At 39.7% G+C, this 19,137-nt stretch overlaps 1 protein-coding gene and 1 long non-coding RNA gene across 5 annotated transcripts in view; one reads left to right on the plus strand and one right to left on the minus strand.

The window, feature by feature from the left end:
- The window catches only part of LOC123973866 (ephrin type-A receptor 6-like), a 142,479-nt gene that overhangs the window by 14,731 nt on the left and 108,611 nt on the right, over positions 1-19,137 (minus strand). For 2 of the 4 annotated variants that reach the window (XM_046054222.1, XM_046054221.1), the window contains exons 7-9: positions 4,092-4,162; positions 1,768-1,893; positions 1,067-1,252 (exon numbers count right to left, since the gene is read on the minus strand). In XM_046054222.1, the coding sequence (XP_045910178.1) occupies positions 1,067-1,252; positions 1,768-1,893; positions 4,092-4,162 (383 nt within the window). Of the gene's footprint in view, positions 1-1,062; positions 1,253-1,767; positions 1,894-4,079; positions 4,163-19,137 lie in introns of all 4 variants that reach the window. The other 2 variants (XM_046054224.1, XM_046054223.1) reach the window with 2 other exon arrangements.
- Positions 16,227-18,513, plus strand: LOC123973868. Its single transcript, XR_006825716.1, has 4 exons — positions 16,227-16,300; positions 16,670-16,759; positions 17,702-17,751; positions 18,390-18,513. It is a non-coding gene; the product is annotated as an uncharacterized LOC123973868 (long non-coding RNA).

Genomic DNA, 19,137 nt, shown 5'->3' on the forward strand with positions numbered 1-19,137 from the left:
TAAATACCCTTATCTGTTGAATCCTTGTCAGCAGGGTCATCGCTGAGGAGTGTCCTTTATCTACATTGAGGGAGGGGTTGAAAGTCTTCAGGGGACACATTTATATTCACAGCAATGTCTCAGTTTATACACCCCCTGTAAAAACAACCATATGTTGCGCTGGGTGAGCCCTGTAAAACAGAGCTCGTTAACAAGTCCACACCTTTTGTAGATAAACCATATTCCTGCACAAAACACGAGCATTAGAATTTACACCATCATGCGCACACACGCTCACACTAACTATGGGTTTGTAGAGGAGAATGCATACTCTACACAAGGCATGAACACAAAACAAAACTATGTGTATGAACTGAACCGAGTCTGTTCACTTATCGTCTAAATACTAAGGAAAACACAGCAACTTGTTTTTTCGTACCTAAAGACGAGACTGCTGCAACCTTAAAAATAGTTTTTATTGCAATTTACCATTCAAACAACCAAAGGCAGACATTTATCCATCAGACTGTGTGATGGGTAAAGAGATAGCAATTTCAAATGCTCTTGTTACATTTTCTTTTTGCTTTTAAGCGAAGCGCTTAATGTGAGTGCAGCATCTGGGTCGCCTGCAGACAACAAAACTGAAGTGAGTATTTTTTGATGTATTATTTGAAACATAACGACAGAGTTGCAAATGTTTATATAACACATTGTTCTTATCTACATGGGAGAATGCACCACACGTATGGCAGTGACTAGATGACATTGTGAGGGAGTGACAGTGGTTGTTTCTCATGTTTATAACCACACTGTGACTGAACATATCTGTATTCAGGACTCACTTGAAGAATGGATTTTTCTGGCCAGCATGAGCATAGCCTTAGAGTTCCATCTCTAAATAATTTTATCCTGTAAAACCAAAATTTTAAAATAGAGTCTGACTCATAGAAGAGTTAAAAATAGCTTTGTTTATCAGTGGTATTAATAACTTACACAGCATTAGCAGGCAGGTCGATAAATTAGTGCCACAGGAAATGTAGTACATCTCCAACCTGAATTAAATGACATCTCCCATAATCCTACTTACTTTTGGTGACCACGCCCTCCAGCCTGATGATGTTGGGGTGGTCAAACTGGCCCATGATTGACGCCTCGCGCAAGAAGTCCCGCCTCTGACGCTCTACATAGCCACCTTTCAGTGTCTTTATCGCCACAGCGATCTCCTTCTTACCCGGCGTTCTCAGGCGACCGCTGCACACCTCGCCAAACTCACCTAAAGAACACACACACACACACACATGCACACACACACAGTAAGGCATCTATCACCAAACTCCCCACAATCAGCAGGCAGCATGGTATGCCACCTGGGGGCAGTGTTGCAGTTCTCAGTTAAACTCCAGCATTACTGCTTCTTCTTCTGTTTAGTTCTTGAAATTCTCTCTTTCACCTTCTTAAAAAAAGCCTTGAATCTAATCTTACACTTTCTTTTGTTCTCTAAACCTGTTAAAGCTTTAATATTCCTACAGTATGCAGAGAAAATGACAGTGAGACACAGGGAAGTGGAAAAAAAAGGCGCCCTCTTTAATGTGTACAATGGAGTAGAGGGGGTTCACCGCAATTATATGTGTGGAATGAAAATAATTCATCTCCTATGGCACATTTAAAGCTATTGTTATTCCAACCAACATGAAATGATCCTCTTCCGCCTACAGGCGAAATAGTACGAATCAGTGAAACACAAGTGGATGAGTGTGTAACTGCGTGCGCGGGCTTGTGTGTGCATACCGGCTCCGATCACTCTCTCGATGCGGATCCTGGACGGGTCGATCTCCTTGGTGAACTCGTGGACGGCCTGTGAGGGGTCTTCATATGTATCGGGGTCCACATATGTCTTTATTCCTGGGAAAGGGACTTTGGGGACAGAGAAAAAGATGCAGAGACAATGAGTTGGGAGTGCGATGAAAAGGACATACATTTTAAATTCAAATTAAATGTATAAAACATTTTCACTGCTACTGCTTTTACCATCACTATCACTTACTCTACAACTACTGCTACAAACACTACCCATCCAGGGGTCACTGTGGGTCGGTTGGGCGGATACATCGCCACAAATAGGAAAACATATGAATGTGGCGTTGATCTTTCAAGTTTTTATTGTCAAAATAACCAAGAAACTACCAGCTACAATAAGCCTCACACCAACCTGAATTAGTTTTAACACCATTACATCTTTGTGTTGTAATTGAAGGAATGGGAAAACTAGTTAGCTAATGAGCAGAGTAGTTAAAAGAGAAAGCTAGAAAGAAATTGATAAATGTTTGAACTCTCCAGCTTCTTTTTAACTTTTGGAGACTGCAACAACTAAGGTTCAATTCTTTGACATGTGTTCCACATCATAGAGTAAACACAGTGACAAAAATGTCTACAGTGGTCCACACCGGACAGCTTAGATAAAGTTACACTTTTATGTATTTCTTTCTATACAGTTTTTCCCCATACTGTATCAACAGTGCATCATGGGATTTTACCTAAACCAGCAGAACAATGAATGGTTAGTGTTTAAACAAAAGGTTCCAGACACGTAGAGACACATTTCCCCACTACTATTGATTATGAGCTGGGAGGCAATTACGCGGGTTACCCTGTCTGATGTTCAATATCTGCTCTGTAGCATAGCACAAGAGCAAAAGTGTGACCTCACACACACAGTTTTTTGCTACGAGGCAGCAGGGTAGCTCACTGAGTCTTTTAACCTGTTGAAGTGTCAATGAGCAAGTTGGAGAATCTTTAACAGGTTGCTGCTGTTCTGTCACTGACCCTGACCTCCCAGTGTCTGTGTGTGTGTGTGGGGGGATCCTTCAGGGATCGATAGAAAAATCAAAAAAAGCAACTATCAGTTGTCTCTGATGTATGAACTGAACCCTCAGGACCCTGAGCGTTCTCCTCTCAAGACTTCCGCTTGACACTACACACTGAGACCTGAGACAATACAGAGGAGATACGGGGTTTGGACTTTAGGAGTGAACATAGACACTCGCCCTCAAGGTGTGTGTCGAATGTGGCAGTTTGCCAACTTCAAACTAATCTGGTGCTATCTGTTTCTGGCTGTCCTCTCTCCTCTCTTCCTCTAACTTTCAACCTGGATGCGCTCGTCCTCGTTTTACTCTCTCCTCTCTCTTTCTCCTCTTGCAAATTTCCCTTGTCTCGCCCCAGTCTTTGCAACATCTTTCTTTTTTCAATTTACAGCCCTCATTTTAATGTGTGTTTTTTAAAGTCAGAGATGAAAAGTTGGGTATTAAAAAAACTAAAAAAACAGAAGAGAGGCCAAAGAGATGGAAAGGTACAGGAGTGCAGAAGCAGACAGCTTGGGGATGCAGCTATGTAACCAGATTAGACAAAAAAGAAAAAAGGAAAAAGAAAGCCTCATGTAGAACATCAAGTGAAACCTGAGGGGAGGTGAGGATGAGTGCTGACACGAGGCGGGAGGGAGAGGAAGGAGAGACAGAAAGATGAAAGAGCGTGGGGTTTTAAAGAATTTTGCTCTTTTGACTTCTCTGACATCTCAATTCCTGAAACTATCATTTAATTCCGCATTTTGTTCCTTCTTTTCTTGCTAGCATTTGTTATAACAGCAAGCCGATGTCTATGCATTTTGTAACAGCTTGTAATGCAAAATTCAAACATGCATAGGCACAGAAACACATGGGAAATGATCCATACAGCAGGACATAGCGCATATTGAATGCAAAGAGAAGAGCTGGTGGCTGTGGCTTACAGAATCTCTCTCTTTTCTTGTTTTTTCACTCACTTACTGCCAAAGACACAAAATAAAACCTGGCCCTTTCTCACCAAATGGTTGGGCGTTCTGGCAAAAGGAACGCTCAACACTAACATCATGTAATATGCCAAACAGATTTCACATTTTTATTAAAATATAAAACTAAATACTAAAAAGCTGCCCCCTACCATCATTACCATAAATATGGAAATTAATTATTCTTGACTCAGTCTTTTTGCAACGTGACACTTGTGAAAACACAAAAATTAGATACACACAAAAAAAATCCAAAATAACAAGAAAGGAAGAGGTCGACTGATTGATTTACCATGTCCATTCTGATAACTCGTCCTTCTTTTCTCCTCTGAAGTCATCTTGGCCTTAAAATACCACTGACACCTGGAAAACACATAGAATAATGGACAGAATTAAAGGGACTGTCCTCAAATGTGCACAAATATTATCTGTGCAATAATGTTTTTGCATGAAGCATCACAGTGGACTAACTATCCAGGACAGGTACATGGGGAGGCCCCTCAAGAAGCCTGGAATTAAAAGTTATTTGTTTTGTCAATTGAAGAGTTTGTGATTTCTTGTTCTTCATCTTGCTTTATACAAGATCATGCTGAATGACAATTTTCAGAGAATGTTATTCAGATCAATCCTGGTTTATTCAATTACATTATGCACCTGCAGGCCAAGATGCCAGCGTCTTATGTAAACAGCTTGACATGGCAATAGTATGGGTCATAAAGTTTTATGTGTTCTACAGGAAAGACAGGTTAAATAGGTTAAAGGTTAAAAGAGCGAGAAAGGCAAAAGGCCAGGCTAGGAAGTGGATGGATGGGTCAAACACACACAGGACTTTCATCTAGAAGACCAGGGTTCAAGCCCTTTGTTAAGTTAAATAACGTTATGTAGGCTACGTACATCAGTTATGTCACGACTTACGTAACTTACGACACGTGACTACTGTTAAGTGTTTGTTTTAACCCAAACCACAATATTTTCCTCAGTAGCTTTGTTGCCTAAACCTAAGGTACATCTCATTTCTCTTATTTGACATTTCCTTGCTCCTCGATCCTCGCTTAAACTGGAAGCCGTTCTGGTTCACTGTCTTGCAGGCCGTCCCAAAGTTGTTATTTGTGCTCCGAGGAGTGATGAAAGGTCTCTGAGGAGCCATGAGCGAGGATACACGAGGGCAGCCTTCACATAAGTCTAATACTACTTTTTCTACTACTACTACTTTTACTTTTGGTAAACAAACCCCCATGTTAGATATCTGTTATTGATTGGACGGTGCAACTGATAGGACTGATCTGATCTAGAGTTTCATACCGGAGTGAAGACAGATAACAGTTTTATATTTTATATAAGTTACATATTTTATTTGTTTTCTGATTCACCACCTAGTTAAACATAAGTGTTCATTGCAGGTCTGAACACCAAAATGACCACAAAAAACTTTCTTCATTTATTAGAAAGATTTCTCTTTTCATGATCTGTTATTTCCCCCATTTAACTTTTATTACGGAGACAATTAAAGCCAGAGAGTCGGAGAGTCTATCTGTCAGCACAAAAACGCTTTCTACATCATCTATTGTTATTTCCATTTAGTCACATGTGAGGCTGATAATTCCTGAGGGTTTGATATGAGTTACCTCATTTCAATTTCCCCTGAATCAGCCCAATAAATGATCTCCAATGTACAAAAGACACCTTAATCATATTCTGGGTTATTCAATAATAAATTAACAACAATATCAATACAAATGCAAACAATTAATAAATAATATAAAGGCATTCTGCCAGTAGGAATGATCCTGTACCTCTGAGCAGGACACAGCACACAGTATAAATACAGAATGCACATTGTTCTTCATGTGCAGGTGTTTGTTAAACAGCTACAGAGTTAAAAATTGTTAAAAAGAGCTACAGAGAGAAAACACGCAGCGACATGTGTGCAGACACATACTCCAGATGGACGCCGCATTGTGTGACGCTTAAGAGGAAAGGACATCTTCTCTAAAAACATATTTCCTTGTTTCCTCTGGCCTCACATGATTTCCCCGCGTCTTAGTCCCTCCCACTGGATTAGGGAGAGACGCAAGTCAGGGAAATGTAAGAACTGAGATGCACCTCTAACCAAACTGCAACCGTTTCACAACGTTAACCAGATGTTAAACGTGACTTATGTAACATACTTAAAGGGTCACCTGGGTATTGTTCCCATGTTTATCTTTCAATGTGATTAATTGGGACAGTATTGAGTGAGCGTGTTGCAGAAGTGAAACAGGGCTGCAACATAATCCTTGTGGGCAATTGCGGCCTGTTAAAAGCACTTCCACTGAAGTGCTTGTTTTTGCCACTGAAAGGCTCAGATTGTTATTACAAGTGTCTGACAACATTGTGGAAAGGACTGCAACAGAGAGAGAGACCTTTTTTAAAGAGTAAGATCTTTTTTGTTTAAACAAGAAACAGTCACTATATTGCTATTGTCAAATCCAACAGACTCCCTTGATAAAAACAATAATTTTTTGCTGCTGCTGACTGCAGCACGCTCGCTCAAAACTTGTCCAGTTTCCAAAAAAGTTGTCCCATTTAGTCACATAAACACAAAAAACATGGCGAAATAAGGTTCTGGTTAAAAAATACCAAAGTTACCCTTTAAGGTTCAGTTCACCTAGCATTGGTACTTTCCAATGGTCATATATGTAATTTTGGGGAAAATTCTTATATGTTGTTTCGGGGGTGATTGGCAATCGACCTATTCTGTCGTTTAGGTATAAGGATGTGTTGCAGCAGTATGGGAGGCTGCTGAGGGCTAATAAATGGAACAATACAGCAAAAAAGCTGGTAGGAAGAGAGCGAACAAGCAAGCCATACATAAAGTTGACGCCAAGGGTAGACGGAGAAAGACGTACAGTAATATCTCAGAGGCTAATTTGTCGATCAAATGTACAATCCATGGCATCTTCATAGATAAACAGCTCCATATAACAGTACATTAAAGCTTTCTGGTAAAAATCCTACAGAATGCAACAAAGCAATATTGCAAGGTTGACTTATCATTTGAACTTATCAATTGAAGAAAGATGTTGGCAGGCAGTAAGAGTCTGGCCTTGGAAGAGACTGTTTATAGATTAAGTAATGAAGATGTAGATTCAGATTCAGAAACACACAGATTCAAAATTCTTAAGAAAATGAGGAGGCAGATAGAGACAGAATAATATGTTTTTTTCTCAACATAATAATATAGAAGGAAAGTACACTTGCATCCACTAATGCAAAAGCTCGCTCGTCCTCTTCCTGTGTGTTTGTGTGTTTGTGAGACTTTATCTGGGCACTGAGAGACCGGGAGACAGCCAACGACTGATAAAAAGCCACTGCCAAGAAAGTCTGAAAAGCTGAGAGATTAGATGACAGCATCTGCAAAAGACCATGGAAGAACTGATCCAAATAGATGCTTGGATGTTACTCTGAAATAAAAAGTGAAGAAAACACACACAAAAAAAACACAATCAAAAGTTGTTAGTCTTTGCTGAAAACAAGAACATGTTTACATTCAACACATTTCTGGAATCTCATAGTAGGAAAAATATCTTCTGGTGCCATTTCAAAGCAATTTTTAACCAATTTGCTACAGAAAGACACCCATCATTTCAAGTTATTATTTATTTATTACTGTTACTATTTAAAGGGAGAGTAAGTGATTCTACAGAAGGATTGCTGATACTTCAACTCAACTGCCAAACAAATACACCCCTCCTTTCAGTGCTCCCACAGAAGCTCTGACCCCCCAAATTTCAAATCTTGGAGGTTTCTCCAACGTTGAAATGCCTTCGTGTTTGGCTGGTCATATAACTTTATTTGTTTATACTCTTTAGAACTTCTCCTCTTTGGAACTCTCCTTCTTCACAGTGCCTGGAGTCCAGCATGTACAAATGTTCCAGTGTATAGAACTCTCTCTGTCAGTGCTTCTGTGCACGAGAACTAACGCCACCTGTTGCTGATTAACTGGAACAATGTTGTGTGGCAAGGTCCGCACCACTTTCTGTGTTTTCCATTTACAGAGCCAGGGATGTGTAGAGCAATACACAAAACTGAGAGCTAGCAACCCATGAGGAAATATTAGCTGAATTTAACAAAATGTGTATTGGATTACAATCACTTACTATGTCTTTAAAGGAGCTTTTTGCGACATTCGCTGTCACTATATGTCGCACTACAACACCAGCAACTCAGACCAAAACAAATGTACTGTAGATCAACCATAATTTTACCTTGCGGATCATCATGAAACACACCACAACACTAACCAAAACCATTTCTGTTAGTCTTCCCACTGTTCCACCAATCACCAGCTCTGGTTTGGTGGAAATAAACCCTTAATTCACCGAAATATAGAGGTCTACACCTTAGCCAGCAGCTGCAACACTTGCTACAAAGGCTGTTGAGGAGAAATGTACGTAGAGGTGAAAGTATGTCCACTACAGTACTTGTTTTAGCCACTGATAGGCTAAGGTTGTTATTTTTTGTATAACAACATTATGGAAAGGATCCCTGCAGCGATAGACATTTTTGTTAAAAAGTAAGATCCTTTTTGTTTAACCAGAAACGGCCATTATATCGCAATGCTATCCTGCATTGATAAATACCTTAACCTTGCAGGTCATCATTAAACACACTTCATTCAAAATTGACAGAAACAGAATAAACTTACTAAAAAGTCTTTCCACTCTTCCATCAATCACCAACTCTAGTTTAGTTGAAACAAATTCTTTGCCATTTAGCCATTACCTAAATGTTTAGTAATGGCCTCAATCAAACATGACAAGACTGTTGAGCTGTAAAATAATCATATGAAGGAAGGAAGGTGCTCTGAGTTACCTTACAGGCTGAATCACTGATGAATTTTGAAACCTATTTTGCTGTAGAGTGCTTAATTAATGACTGTGTGCATGAGGGACGCTCACTCCCACTTCTCCCTGGTGGATCCCTAAATGTTCTCATATTTCATAATTTATTAGATAGAATATAGAATTCTGCTGGCTGTTATATGCAGTCCCACAGCAATGACTAAACTTGACATTGTGACTAAATTCCTATTTGCTCACATGTTGTATATTAAGTTAATAATGCTGTCTGCAGTTGCCGTGGATGAAGGTGGGCACATTTTCCCCCAGACTAGAAAAAACAAACAAAGAAAAAATTCAATAATACATTTTTTTTAGACTGATCTGACATGTAAAGAACCCCCTCAGCTACTTCACAGTATTTTGTGAAATTAAATTGGTTTTCAGAGATGATAATTTAGTGACACATACAGTACTCTTAAGAATGTGGAACAGACATGCTTTTAATATCTGTGCATTTACCCTTGTGCTTCAGTGTCCCGTCTGTTAATGTGATGACAGTTAATTTAGAATTTCTTTGTGGTGGACGTGTTACTAGGTCCTACCTAGACAAATTGCCATCATTACTTTTAGTGAAAAGTGTTCCTTTTGCGGGTGTGTATTCAAATAAGTGTCTGACATGAACAGTTTCCATCAAATTTACATGCATGTCCAACAGAAACTTGGAGTGGCAGCAAGCAGTAGCAGAGAGCCCAGAGGCTTGGCCCAAACCCCCAACAGAGACAGAAACAGAGGCCCAGTCACACAATCTCTTCCGAGGAGAGTCTTCTCTTCACTGTCAATACTCATGACAAGACCCTTCCCCCTGAGCTCTGTGCCTCCACACCCACTGTGGTCCACATGAGAGATGCTATCTCCCTCCTGGAGATGAAACTGGCGTAGGTGAGTGACAGAAGTCAGCATCTTGGCCTGAGTCCCACAGTATGGAAGCCCTAAGCGGGCATCCATTCAAATACTTTTTTACTCCGTTTTCCTGTGATAACAGGATAATTATCTTGAGATCTCCAAATAACGAATAGTGTTACTGATATAAGGGGATCAATTTCTTGGGATCTTGAGATATCAAAAGATAGCTTAATACTGGGGTTGGCAGGTGCGTTTCTTTAGGATAATTTCAGAAAATATTTTGCAGAGGACAGAACTTGTAATTAAAGGATTGTGAGCTTAATTCTTTTGTCTTTTATAATCCCTTTCAACAAAGTTGTTAGGAAGAGATTCAGGGGAATCCAATCACACATTTCCCAACAGATATTTAGAAGGTTCATCGGGAAATGTGCAACGTTAAATGGATTTTCCTGAATGAGAAGTGCAGGAATTTCCTCTGCCTGGGAATGATGAGTGAATGAAAAGTCCATAAGTTGATGGATGTGGACCAATTGCAGGAATGCACACGGCCCAGCACATGGTCCAGCACATGCTTTATTGTGAGCATGTGAAACAGTCTCTTCATAAGAACTTTGTCGAAGAGAATTATAGAAAAGATAAAAAAGAAGAGGATCAAACACAGAGCCCTTTGACTGTGAGTCCTGTAGTCTACCAACTGAGCTAACCAGTTACACTAAAGGGACTAAAGATGCGTTACAGATTTAAACCACACCAAGTGATAGGAAAATTGGCAAATGCAGTGCCTGGACAGAACTAATAGAAACTATATTTTCAGCACAAGAACATCTTTGCGTTAACCAAGCAAAATAAAGTGGCAAAGTGACATGATGGAATAATGTAGGAGTGAAAATGCCCACATCACACTAGCAAGAGAAAAGGAGAAAGGGGCCTACATACACTTTCTCCTTTTCTCTTGCTAGTGTGATGTGGGCATTTTCACTTGTGTGTGGTTTCATGTGATCACATGGGAACCTCCTCCTCTTTGAAGACTTAACATAATCCAGGTTGCCAGATTAGAGCAGGTGTCAGAGGGCTACGAGCCGCAGGTTGCCAGATTGGGCTTCAGCTAAGTGAAGTCTGCGGGATCCCGGACACAGATAGACAGAGCAGATAACATGGCGGGTACCACTGGCTGAAAGGACAAGAAGGGGATTTGCAAAGCTACTGTTGACCTCTGCTGATGGGGTCAAGCTGTTCATTAAAGAAATGGTGGCATGTGCCTTTATCAGTATATTCCAGTCGTATCCTCTGATCCCCTTTATCCGCCTAACCCTCTGTCTCACTGGCTTTCATGTTGAAAAGAGGCCGCACACACAGACACAGACAAAGACAGTTATCATATAGCTACAAAGACTGGCTTCTTCCGCTGCTCTCTGGTCTGTTGAGCATTGTAGCAGTACATATTCACAAGCACTTTACACACCCACACATACAGAGTCACCTCAGTGTAACAACATTGCCCAGAGCCCTAATCAAAGCATCAGTGTAATTCAAACCACTCCTCTCTTGCCCTAACATTCCTCACAGTCACCTCACCATGGCACATCTCTCTGCTGCAGAAGCTACAGAGGGCACAGAAGAAAGGACGGATTAAAGCAAATATGAAGAAAATGATAAAAGAGTTGCAGAGACTGACAGACAATTGAAGGGCAAAGAGTACACAGTAAAACTCCTCGGCCAGGCTACATCTGTGCAATCATGACAGCTTTGCTCTGGTAGAAGTGTTCACTCTTCAAATTTAGCATGATGCAAATATAGATGTATATTTAGGAAGCTTTTAGGGCAGCCAGGTGTTAAAACTCCTCGTACGGCAGCTCCTCTTATATCCTCACTCGTGTTCTACAACCTTACGTCTATGAGAGCTGTGTGACTGAAAGCTCTCATCTTTCTCAGGCAGCTCAAGTACATTTGGAGTTAGTTTTTATATAAAGAGAGTGAAAGTACCTCCTACACAGGGCAGAGGGACCGCAGATATGACAGATCGTGATGAAGTCAAAAAAACACTCCAACTACTGCTGTGGCTGCTTTTAGGTGGATTCATGTAAGAAAGGTCCTTCTTGTGCTAAAAAGCACAAAGTCTAAAGGATTTGCTGTAGCACTTGCACCTGGTTTGTGTGTGTGTGTGTGTGTGTGAGTTTTTACTAAATAAACTAGGAACACAGTTCCTCCTACACACACTGCGATCACATCATAAAAATAAGAAAATTACTGTAAATCCCTGCTATAAATCTGCTACTTTCGTCTTATTTTTTTAATATTTAAAGATGATGGACTTAAAATTATTTTTGCCATTCAAGCCACTCCAACAGCAAAGAACTTAATTGTGAGGTAGAGCACCTTGTCTGATAAAAAAGTAAAACTCATATCTGTGAAGTTCACCTCTCACTCATAGAAGGTCTCTGGCAACCGATCAATGCTGAAACAAACTGCTTGATCCTGGCTCTGGGAAGACTGATTTATGAAGTTTGTGCTGTTTTTATTAAATGTGTGCCCTACCCAATCAGCACCTGTGATTGTATCATTCTTATTGTGTGATGAGAGCTTAATAAGTATACTTGTCTCAATAAAGCACTTATCTGAAGGCACAATATTAAAAAAAACATTTGTTTAGGATGCAATTCAAATCTACTTTTTGTTTATTCAAACATCTCTTTCATGTTCTCACTCTTGCTTAAACCAGGCAATCCACGGACATTTCATAAATAAGAGTATCGTGACTCCAAAAGGAGACATCAGTCATTAGAACCAGGTAGAGGTAGGTAGGAGAAGTTCATCTGCGTGTCCTCATAAAATAGGCGGCAGGAGAAGCTTAGCAACATAAATATTAGTTGATGTTATTGATGTCTGGCGAGCCGGGAACAAGCTGGCACATTAGCTCAGATGCCAACAATAAGTACAAGGCAGTTTATTCAAGATACATTTTTCTACCATCAACTCCTGTCTCATTGCTGTCTGCCAACCATTCTTCTTTTGTGGAGCACTTTATGCTCATAATAAGTTTGGATAGTTTACTCGATTTTAGACTCTCCCTCAAAGGTCAGCACTGTCAGGATGGTTTGCTATTGGTCAATGGTGCAAATGTGTGTGTAACAGTTCCCTCAACTTTATGTGAACTTTAGGTGAAAGATTTTGCAGATCTACTTCACTTCCGTAAGCGAATCCACTGATTGTTGCCATTCCGACTTCCAACCTCAAAGCGTTCCAGGTGCCTGATGCCGAAAGTGAATAAAAAACATGGCTGACTGTGGCAAAATTTACACACAGTTGCACCCTCAGGAGTTCCTTTATTATTGATTAAAAGGATGGCCACGATATTCATATTATATAACATATTTTACATGCAATACAGGTTTTACTATATGAACATATGTATTATTTTAATTTAACTACATGCAAATATACTAGTGCTGGGAAACGATTAAAATTTTTTATATATTTTTGATATATTGCTTTTCTGTGGATTCCTATTAAATAGGAAATCAACAGGAGAGAATTCGCATGGCAGAGCATCCCCGCAAAACTAGATGAAGGCCTATCAGGTAAAGTTATGTAATGTTATCCTATAATTTTAACTTGAGTTAAATAGGCTACAGCTGTGTAGCACACAGAAGCCGTTGCCATGGTTACTATCCATAGAGCGCCTGCCGTTTACTCGAGGAGCGCTTGTCTCCAGTTCACCAAAGCAAAGAGCAACCCTACGGGGCAAAGTGACTACCTTGTGATTTTAAGAACGTTCCTAATGGTGCTTTCAGACCAAAAGCGAAGCGAGCGTTCGGGGCAGTGAGTTTACATACAAAGTCAATGCAAAGACGCGTAGAGCCGCGTTTTCCTGTCGTGCGGCGTGAAGCGACACGAAGGGGGCGGTGCCGGACAAATAAACACCCGTGGTCGGACTGGACTTTACTCGCAACTAAGCTGTTTGCTGCTTTTATTAAATTAGCTTTTTACTTTAGTTTTTGGGATTACAACGTTGATTTATCTTCACTCGAGCTTCTCAGCAGCTAGATTCCGTGCACATCCGGTTCCAGTGTTGTCAGCGTCGTTTGGCACTACTTCATATTTATATAACAACCGGACAAAACTGGACATTGCTGGGAGAAAAGAAAGCGAGGAGGTTCAGAAAAAATGTGTATGTAACTTTATTCCAGCTATCGTTGTACTTTACTGTGACCAAGTTAGCATAGCATAGCCTTGATCGATCCAAACTCCATTCAGAAAACAAACATTTTAGAAGTTGTTGTCCTGCTGTCTTGCTGACAGACCTGACAAAGCATTAATTCATATGTTTAACAAAACTGCATGGTACTGTAGTTATTTCAGCATCAGTTTGATCCGTTTATTGCTATTTAATCACAAAAAAATGTTTACTTTGGGTTCATACAGCTGTAGTAATAGCAAGTTGTGTTTATCGCATTAAAATCGCCTTCGCGAGGTGAAAATTCGTGTTTGGTCTGAAAGCACCATAAGACCGACATCTTCTCCAATACTAATCAGCATGCAGTGTGTAGCTATCCACTTCGCTATGGCTTTTGATCACTTTTCTTGGCTTTGTTTTTCTACTTCTCCCACATGGGAAATTTCCAAGTTCCGAGTTGCCTGGAACACAGCATGAGTTCTAGTAAATGATAGATGGGTCCACATTACAAGGTAACAATCAATTTAGTTTTATAGTGTTACTGGAAGGCATTAAGTTTTTATCATAATCTTCTCTATACACTATAATCCCTCTTACTGACATTTGTTTCTGTAGGATAAAGGTTAATTTGAGGTCATCTTTCCCGCCACAACTGTCCTTTGAAATCCATTCACATTACTCGCACATATTCTCAGAGGCTGAACTGTTTTATGCAAATCTGACCCTTGCAAATCATGTGAACCCTGGTAAACTCAGCAGAATGTGCAATCAACCATAATTATCATATTGTCAAGGGCGTAGAATTTAGTAGGGACGGTCATGCCTGGTTAACAGCTCTTGTTCTCTACCACGAGTCCAATGCGTATTTAAGTTTGAAAGACCATGCCCTCCCCTCTAATTTGACTCACACTTGTTTGGTATGCTGCATACCCTTTTCAGACCCTCAGAGACTTTTTCTAAAAAGCGACTAGTGACAAGTCTAGTGAGTTATTCAGAGCATCGGGGGGATAGTGAGAAATATACAAACGTTTATTATAGTGTAGGCTTATGTATTCCCCTGCATGCTGCTCAGGGTAATCTCAGTCAGCAGCAGGTAGCGTAAAAGCTATAAAAACCTACTGTACCACCACCAAACAGCAGTTATGGTGACAGACAGTTATGGTGACTAGCTGGTAAATATGGTGGTGCATTTAGCAGCTACAGAGCTCGAATTTTCCCTCTGAAGTTGGTAGTGATCAAAATTATGCCTAAAAGGAGAGTGAATATTGGACAATCACCAGGAGGTCAGAAACATGATTAAAAAATAATGATAATGTTGCTCTGTAACCGCTTGATGCACTAATACAGTTCACCATATCAATTGAAATCATTATGAGATGATTTTCTAGTTGGTTATATACAGTAGTTCAGTTCAGTTCATTTAGTTTGCTTTGCCAAATAGGAACAATGAATATTTTAATTAAATTGCTCATGAATGTAATCATACAGTACTTTTATTGTATTGTTTTAATAGAAGTACTATAAATAGTTGCATTAATCTCTTCATTTAAACACAAAAACCAACTGATATATTCAAACAATTATTACATGAAACAATTCATGGAGTTGTGTTGTGTTGTGGCATATTTCTGTATGTGTTTATGAGCAACTTTGTTTACTTTTTATTCAGTGACTTTGGGGTGAAATGGCAAACTATGTGGTCTCTAAACCTTCTCAACTTCACACTTCTAAAATAAAGTCAAAAGTTTTTCTTGCCCCTGTGTTGTTGATATCTTTCTTGCAGAGTCACACACCTACGCAAATGTTTACTCACAGTGTGAGGGCAGACTCTTGCTTGGCTTTTCATTCCTTCTCTCAATATTTCTGTCCATGTGTGCTTCTGTCTTTTTACCGCCTCCACTATACATGTATGTTTGTGCATGTGTGTCTTGTTTGGCCCAAAAGCAGTGTGAAATATGAAATGACAACCATAATCATTATTATATTATATAATAATCTCGGCTACTCAAAAAGCGATCCTGGTTTGGCTGCATGGTTGAAGATTAATATTATTTTGAGTCATTACAAGGAAATGCAACATCAGGAACATGGCACCTGACGAATCCTTCACCTCACAACAAACAGCTGATCACAGCGCTAGCCCGCTCCAGCGAGGTCCCGTGTCAAACAATGTTCATGAACAATCGAAATATAGCGAAATATAGCCACTCTTCAGAAAACTGTTCAAGATGAAATAATTCCGACTAGGCGGTGGGCTGAGGTCATGTACTATATTTGCTTTAGTTTTAGAAAATAATGATCCCTATTGAGGGAAGACCCAAGTTTTTTTTAATTCTTAATCAGATTCCGTTTGTTGCCACTCAAAATTCTTGCACATCTTCCCCAAATCATACTTAAACACATCATCATACATAAAGTTTGTTAAATTTACCTGCAAACACTGCGGCCTACTATAGCAGACGAACCAATTGCATGCTAAGATACAGACGAAGCATTAACCAATTCCATTTAGCTGCATTGCGCACTGCTGTTGACGCAACATAAAAAAGCAGGGAAGCAGCGCTGCTCGACGGTAGACTGCATGCAGTGAATGCCGTGAGGGTAAGTATTAATGTTGTTGGAAAATGCTAGTAATGCAACTTGATTTGTTACATAGCTATGTGTTGTTGAAACGTATGCCGACCTTATTGTGTGATATTAAAGCTTAGCTAATGCTATGCTTGCTAGCATCATGCACTCATCGGTTGAATGTGACCTGCATCTTTTTCTCATTAGCTAGTTTTGTTTAATTAATATAATGTTAATTGCCTTACATTGGGTAGTTTTTCTTTTAATTTTATTACGGCTGCATGACTCATATGTGTATTTTTATTTATGTTTTGCAAATAATGCTCGTTTCGATGTGTAGACGTCAGCGGTGTGTTTCTCACCATCTACTGTCTGTTTCTACCTCTACAAAATAACAATCAGAAGATATCCATAGATTATGGCTTCAGCTTGTTTTGAGGCTGTGCATCCTCACGATCCCTGGCCCATCTCATCACTAACTGAAGAAATCAGGTTAGTGACACTACAGTTATTATATGTCAAGACCCTGACCCATCCTCTATAACATTAAGTTTGGAGAACAGTGTTTCCCATAGAAAACTGTGATGCGTGGCGTGCAGTCAATAAATGACTACCAGCTATACAGAAATCTTTTTGAAGGTGGGTCTCTGACACTGACAGCGTTGTGTTGAACAGATTTGTAAAGCGGTGTTCAGTGTGTTTGAGAGTGAGCGGGAGAAGGTGCTGAGCGAACATATGCACTGTGCGCAGCTCTGCATTCAAATACGACTTTACACATTTTAATAGTAAAACAAAAAAAATGAAAATCAATATGCGGCTTTGATAATGTGGCCAGCTGCCGCAAAATGAATGTATGGAAACATTGGAGAGGCAGTGCTTTTTCTATACTGTATATGGTCCCTGAAACTATTGATGGCATCAACGTCCTGTATCAAATTAGTTATCACAGAAGGTAGAAGAAGGTAGGTTTAATTGGCAAATTACAACAGAGTTGTAAAATAAAATGTCGTTTGTAACTGTGGTTTGTAACTCTCTTCTGCTACATAGCAGACAATATACAGTATACAAAAACAATCATAAAATGGTCAACAGAAATAAACTATATTCCATGGAGCAGTACTGAGATTGAATTTGAGTTAGAGGACACCACAAAGCACCACAAAGGCAGAAGTTATACTATTTCCATTACTTCTGTTGTGTTACTATTATCTTAAATCTCAGACAATCCAGTATATTTAATTTATTAAAGTTTTGTGTCAACTGCAAAGTGTGTCAACTGGGTAGAACATCTGAGATAAAAAGGAACCAATAGCCTGGGTCTCTTCTGTTATTAATGGATGTAGTTTAAATGTTACTGAGCACTTCATTGGACTTAAATAGTAATGTCAATGAGTGAGGGGATTAATTATGTTGTGCTTCTCCTCGTCTCAACAGTGTCCACTGCGGCAAGATGTGCACAAGCCTCATTCCTGTTACAGGAACAGGTGGGTCGGAACACAGTGATGTGATGTATTGACTGAAAGTCCAGTATTGAATAGTATTGAAAAGTCTCCAGTCAAACCAGCACTTCATTCGATCTGTTCGATAAAAAGATTTGTATGGTTTTGCAGCCAAATATGCAAGTAACACACTGTGAGAAAAAGAAGGGGACAGCTGTTTTCCCTCTAATGTGCCTGCACCCGCTTCTAAGTCCATGCATGAATTTAACAGCTCACCTTTGGCTGCAGTCTCAGGCATGTTTGTCACTGTTGCAATTTTATCACCACAATCTAGGCTTTCGGTTGGTTTCATCACTTGTCGCCAATCGATCACTGCATCAATGAAACGCTTTTGTGGCGCAGCAGCGATCAGCTGATTTTACTCATGAGCCTCCGGCTGCAGCTGCGACAGATATGAGCATGTCAATAACAGTAATAACAATAGGCTACCAATCAACTACTATGGCTTCAACACAAGGTATTGAAGGAAGTACTCTATTGGTATTATTATTGCTAATCTAAGGAGAATGAAATAGAACTCTTGTGTCGTTACAGTTTTACACACAATAAACTTTGGTTCTCAAAATGTAATGTGTGAAATATTGTAACTTGCTCCTAATTTCCATTCTTTGCTTCTTCAACAGCTTCAAAGTTCAAGATTCAAATTTCAAGATCCACCTTCACTCTCATATGCGTTGCATGTTTGATACCAACCTTCTTTTACCTTTACCTTTTTTATCTTTTTGAATTAAACTGCCTTCTACCTTCTCTCCTGGACTCATTTTATCTTTGTGATATTAGTAAAATGGGTCTATTCCGGGTCCGTTCCGTCGGCATTACGTTGTCAACTGGCATTTGGGTCGGGGTCTTCTGCGTTTGCATCGCAGTGCATCTGGGAGTCTTTTTTTTTTTTTTTTTGTTATTTGATTTATTCTTTTTCTTTCTCCCACCCCTATTGGCTACTGGGGTTCTTGCCTGCCTGTTACAGTCGTGGCGTCCCACTCTCACTAACAACTACATTCTTTAACAGGCTTATGCGCACACACATGTACACACACACATACAGACACATTCACCCACACGCACACAGACACACACAGACACAAACAAACTTAGGTTGTCCCTGGTAGAACTATTCCTGATGCTTTTCTTTCAGTTACTTATTTAAATGAATTATTATACCAGCTCTCGTGGCTGTGTTGTGTTGCTTATTTAGTGTGTGTGACTGTTTCTTGTTTTCATTGTTCTCTTAGTTGTCTTAATATGTCAGCTGTTTATTGCTGCTGTTCGGCTGGTTGTCTTTTACTATTATTATTATTTTTATTGTTTTTTTGTTTGTGTTTGTTTGTTGTTGTTGTTTTTCTCCTCCCCAAGCCCCCCTCTCTGTTCTAT

The sequence above is a fragment of the Micropterus dolomieu genome, linkage group LG07 (genome assembly GCF_021292245.1).
Source record: "Micropterus dolomieu isolate WLL.071019.BEF.003 ecotype Adirondacks linkage group LG07, ASM2129224v1, whole genome shotgun sequence".
Lineage (NCBI taxonomy): Eukaryota > Metazoa > Chordata > Actinopteri > Centrarchiformes > Centrarchidae > Micropterus > Micropterus dolomieu.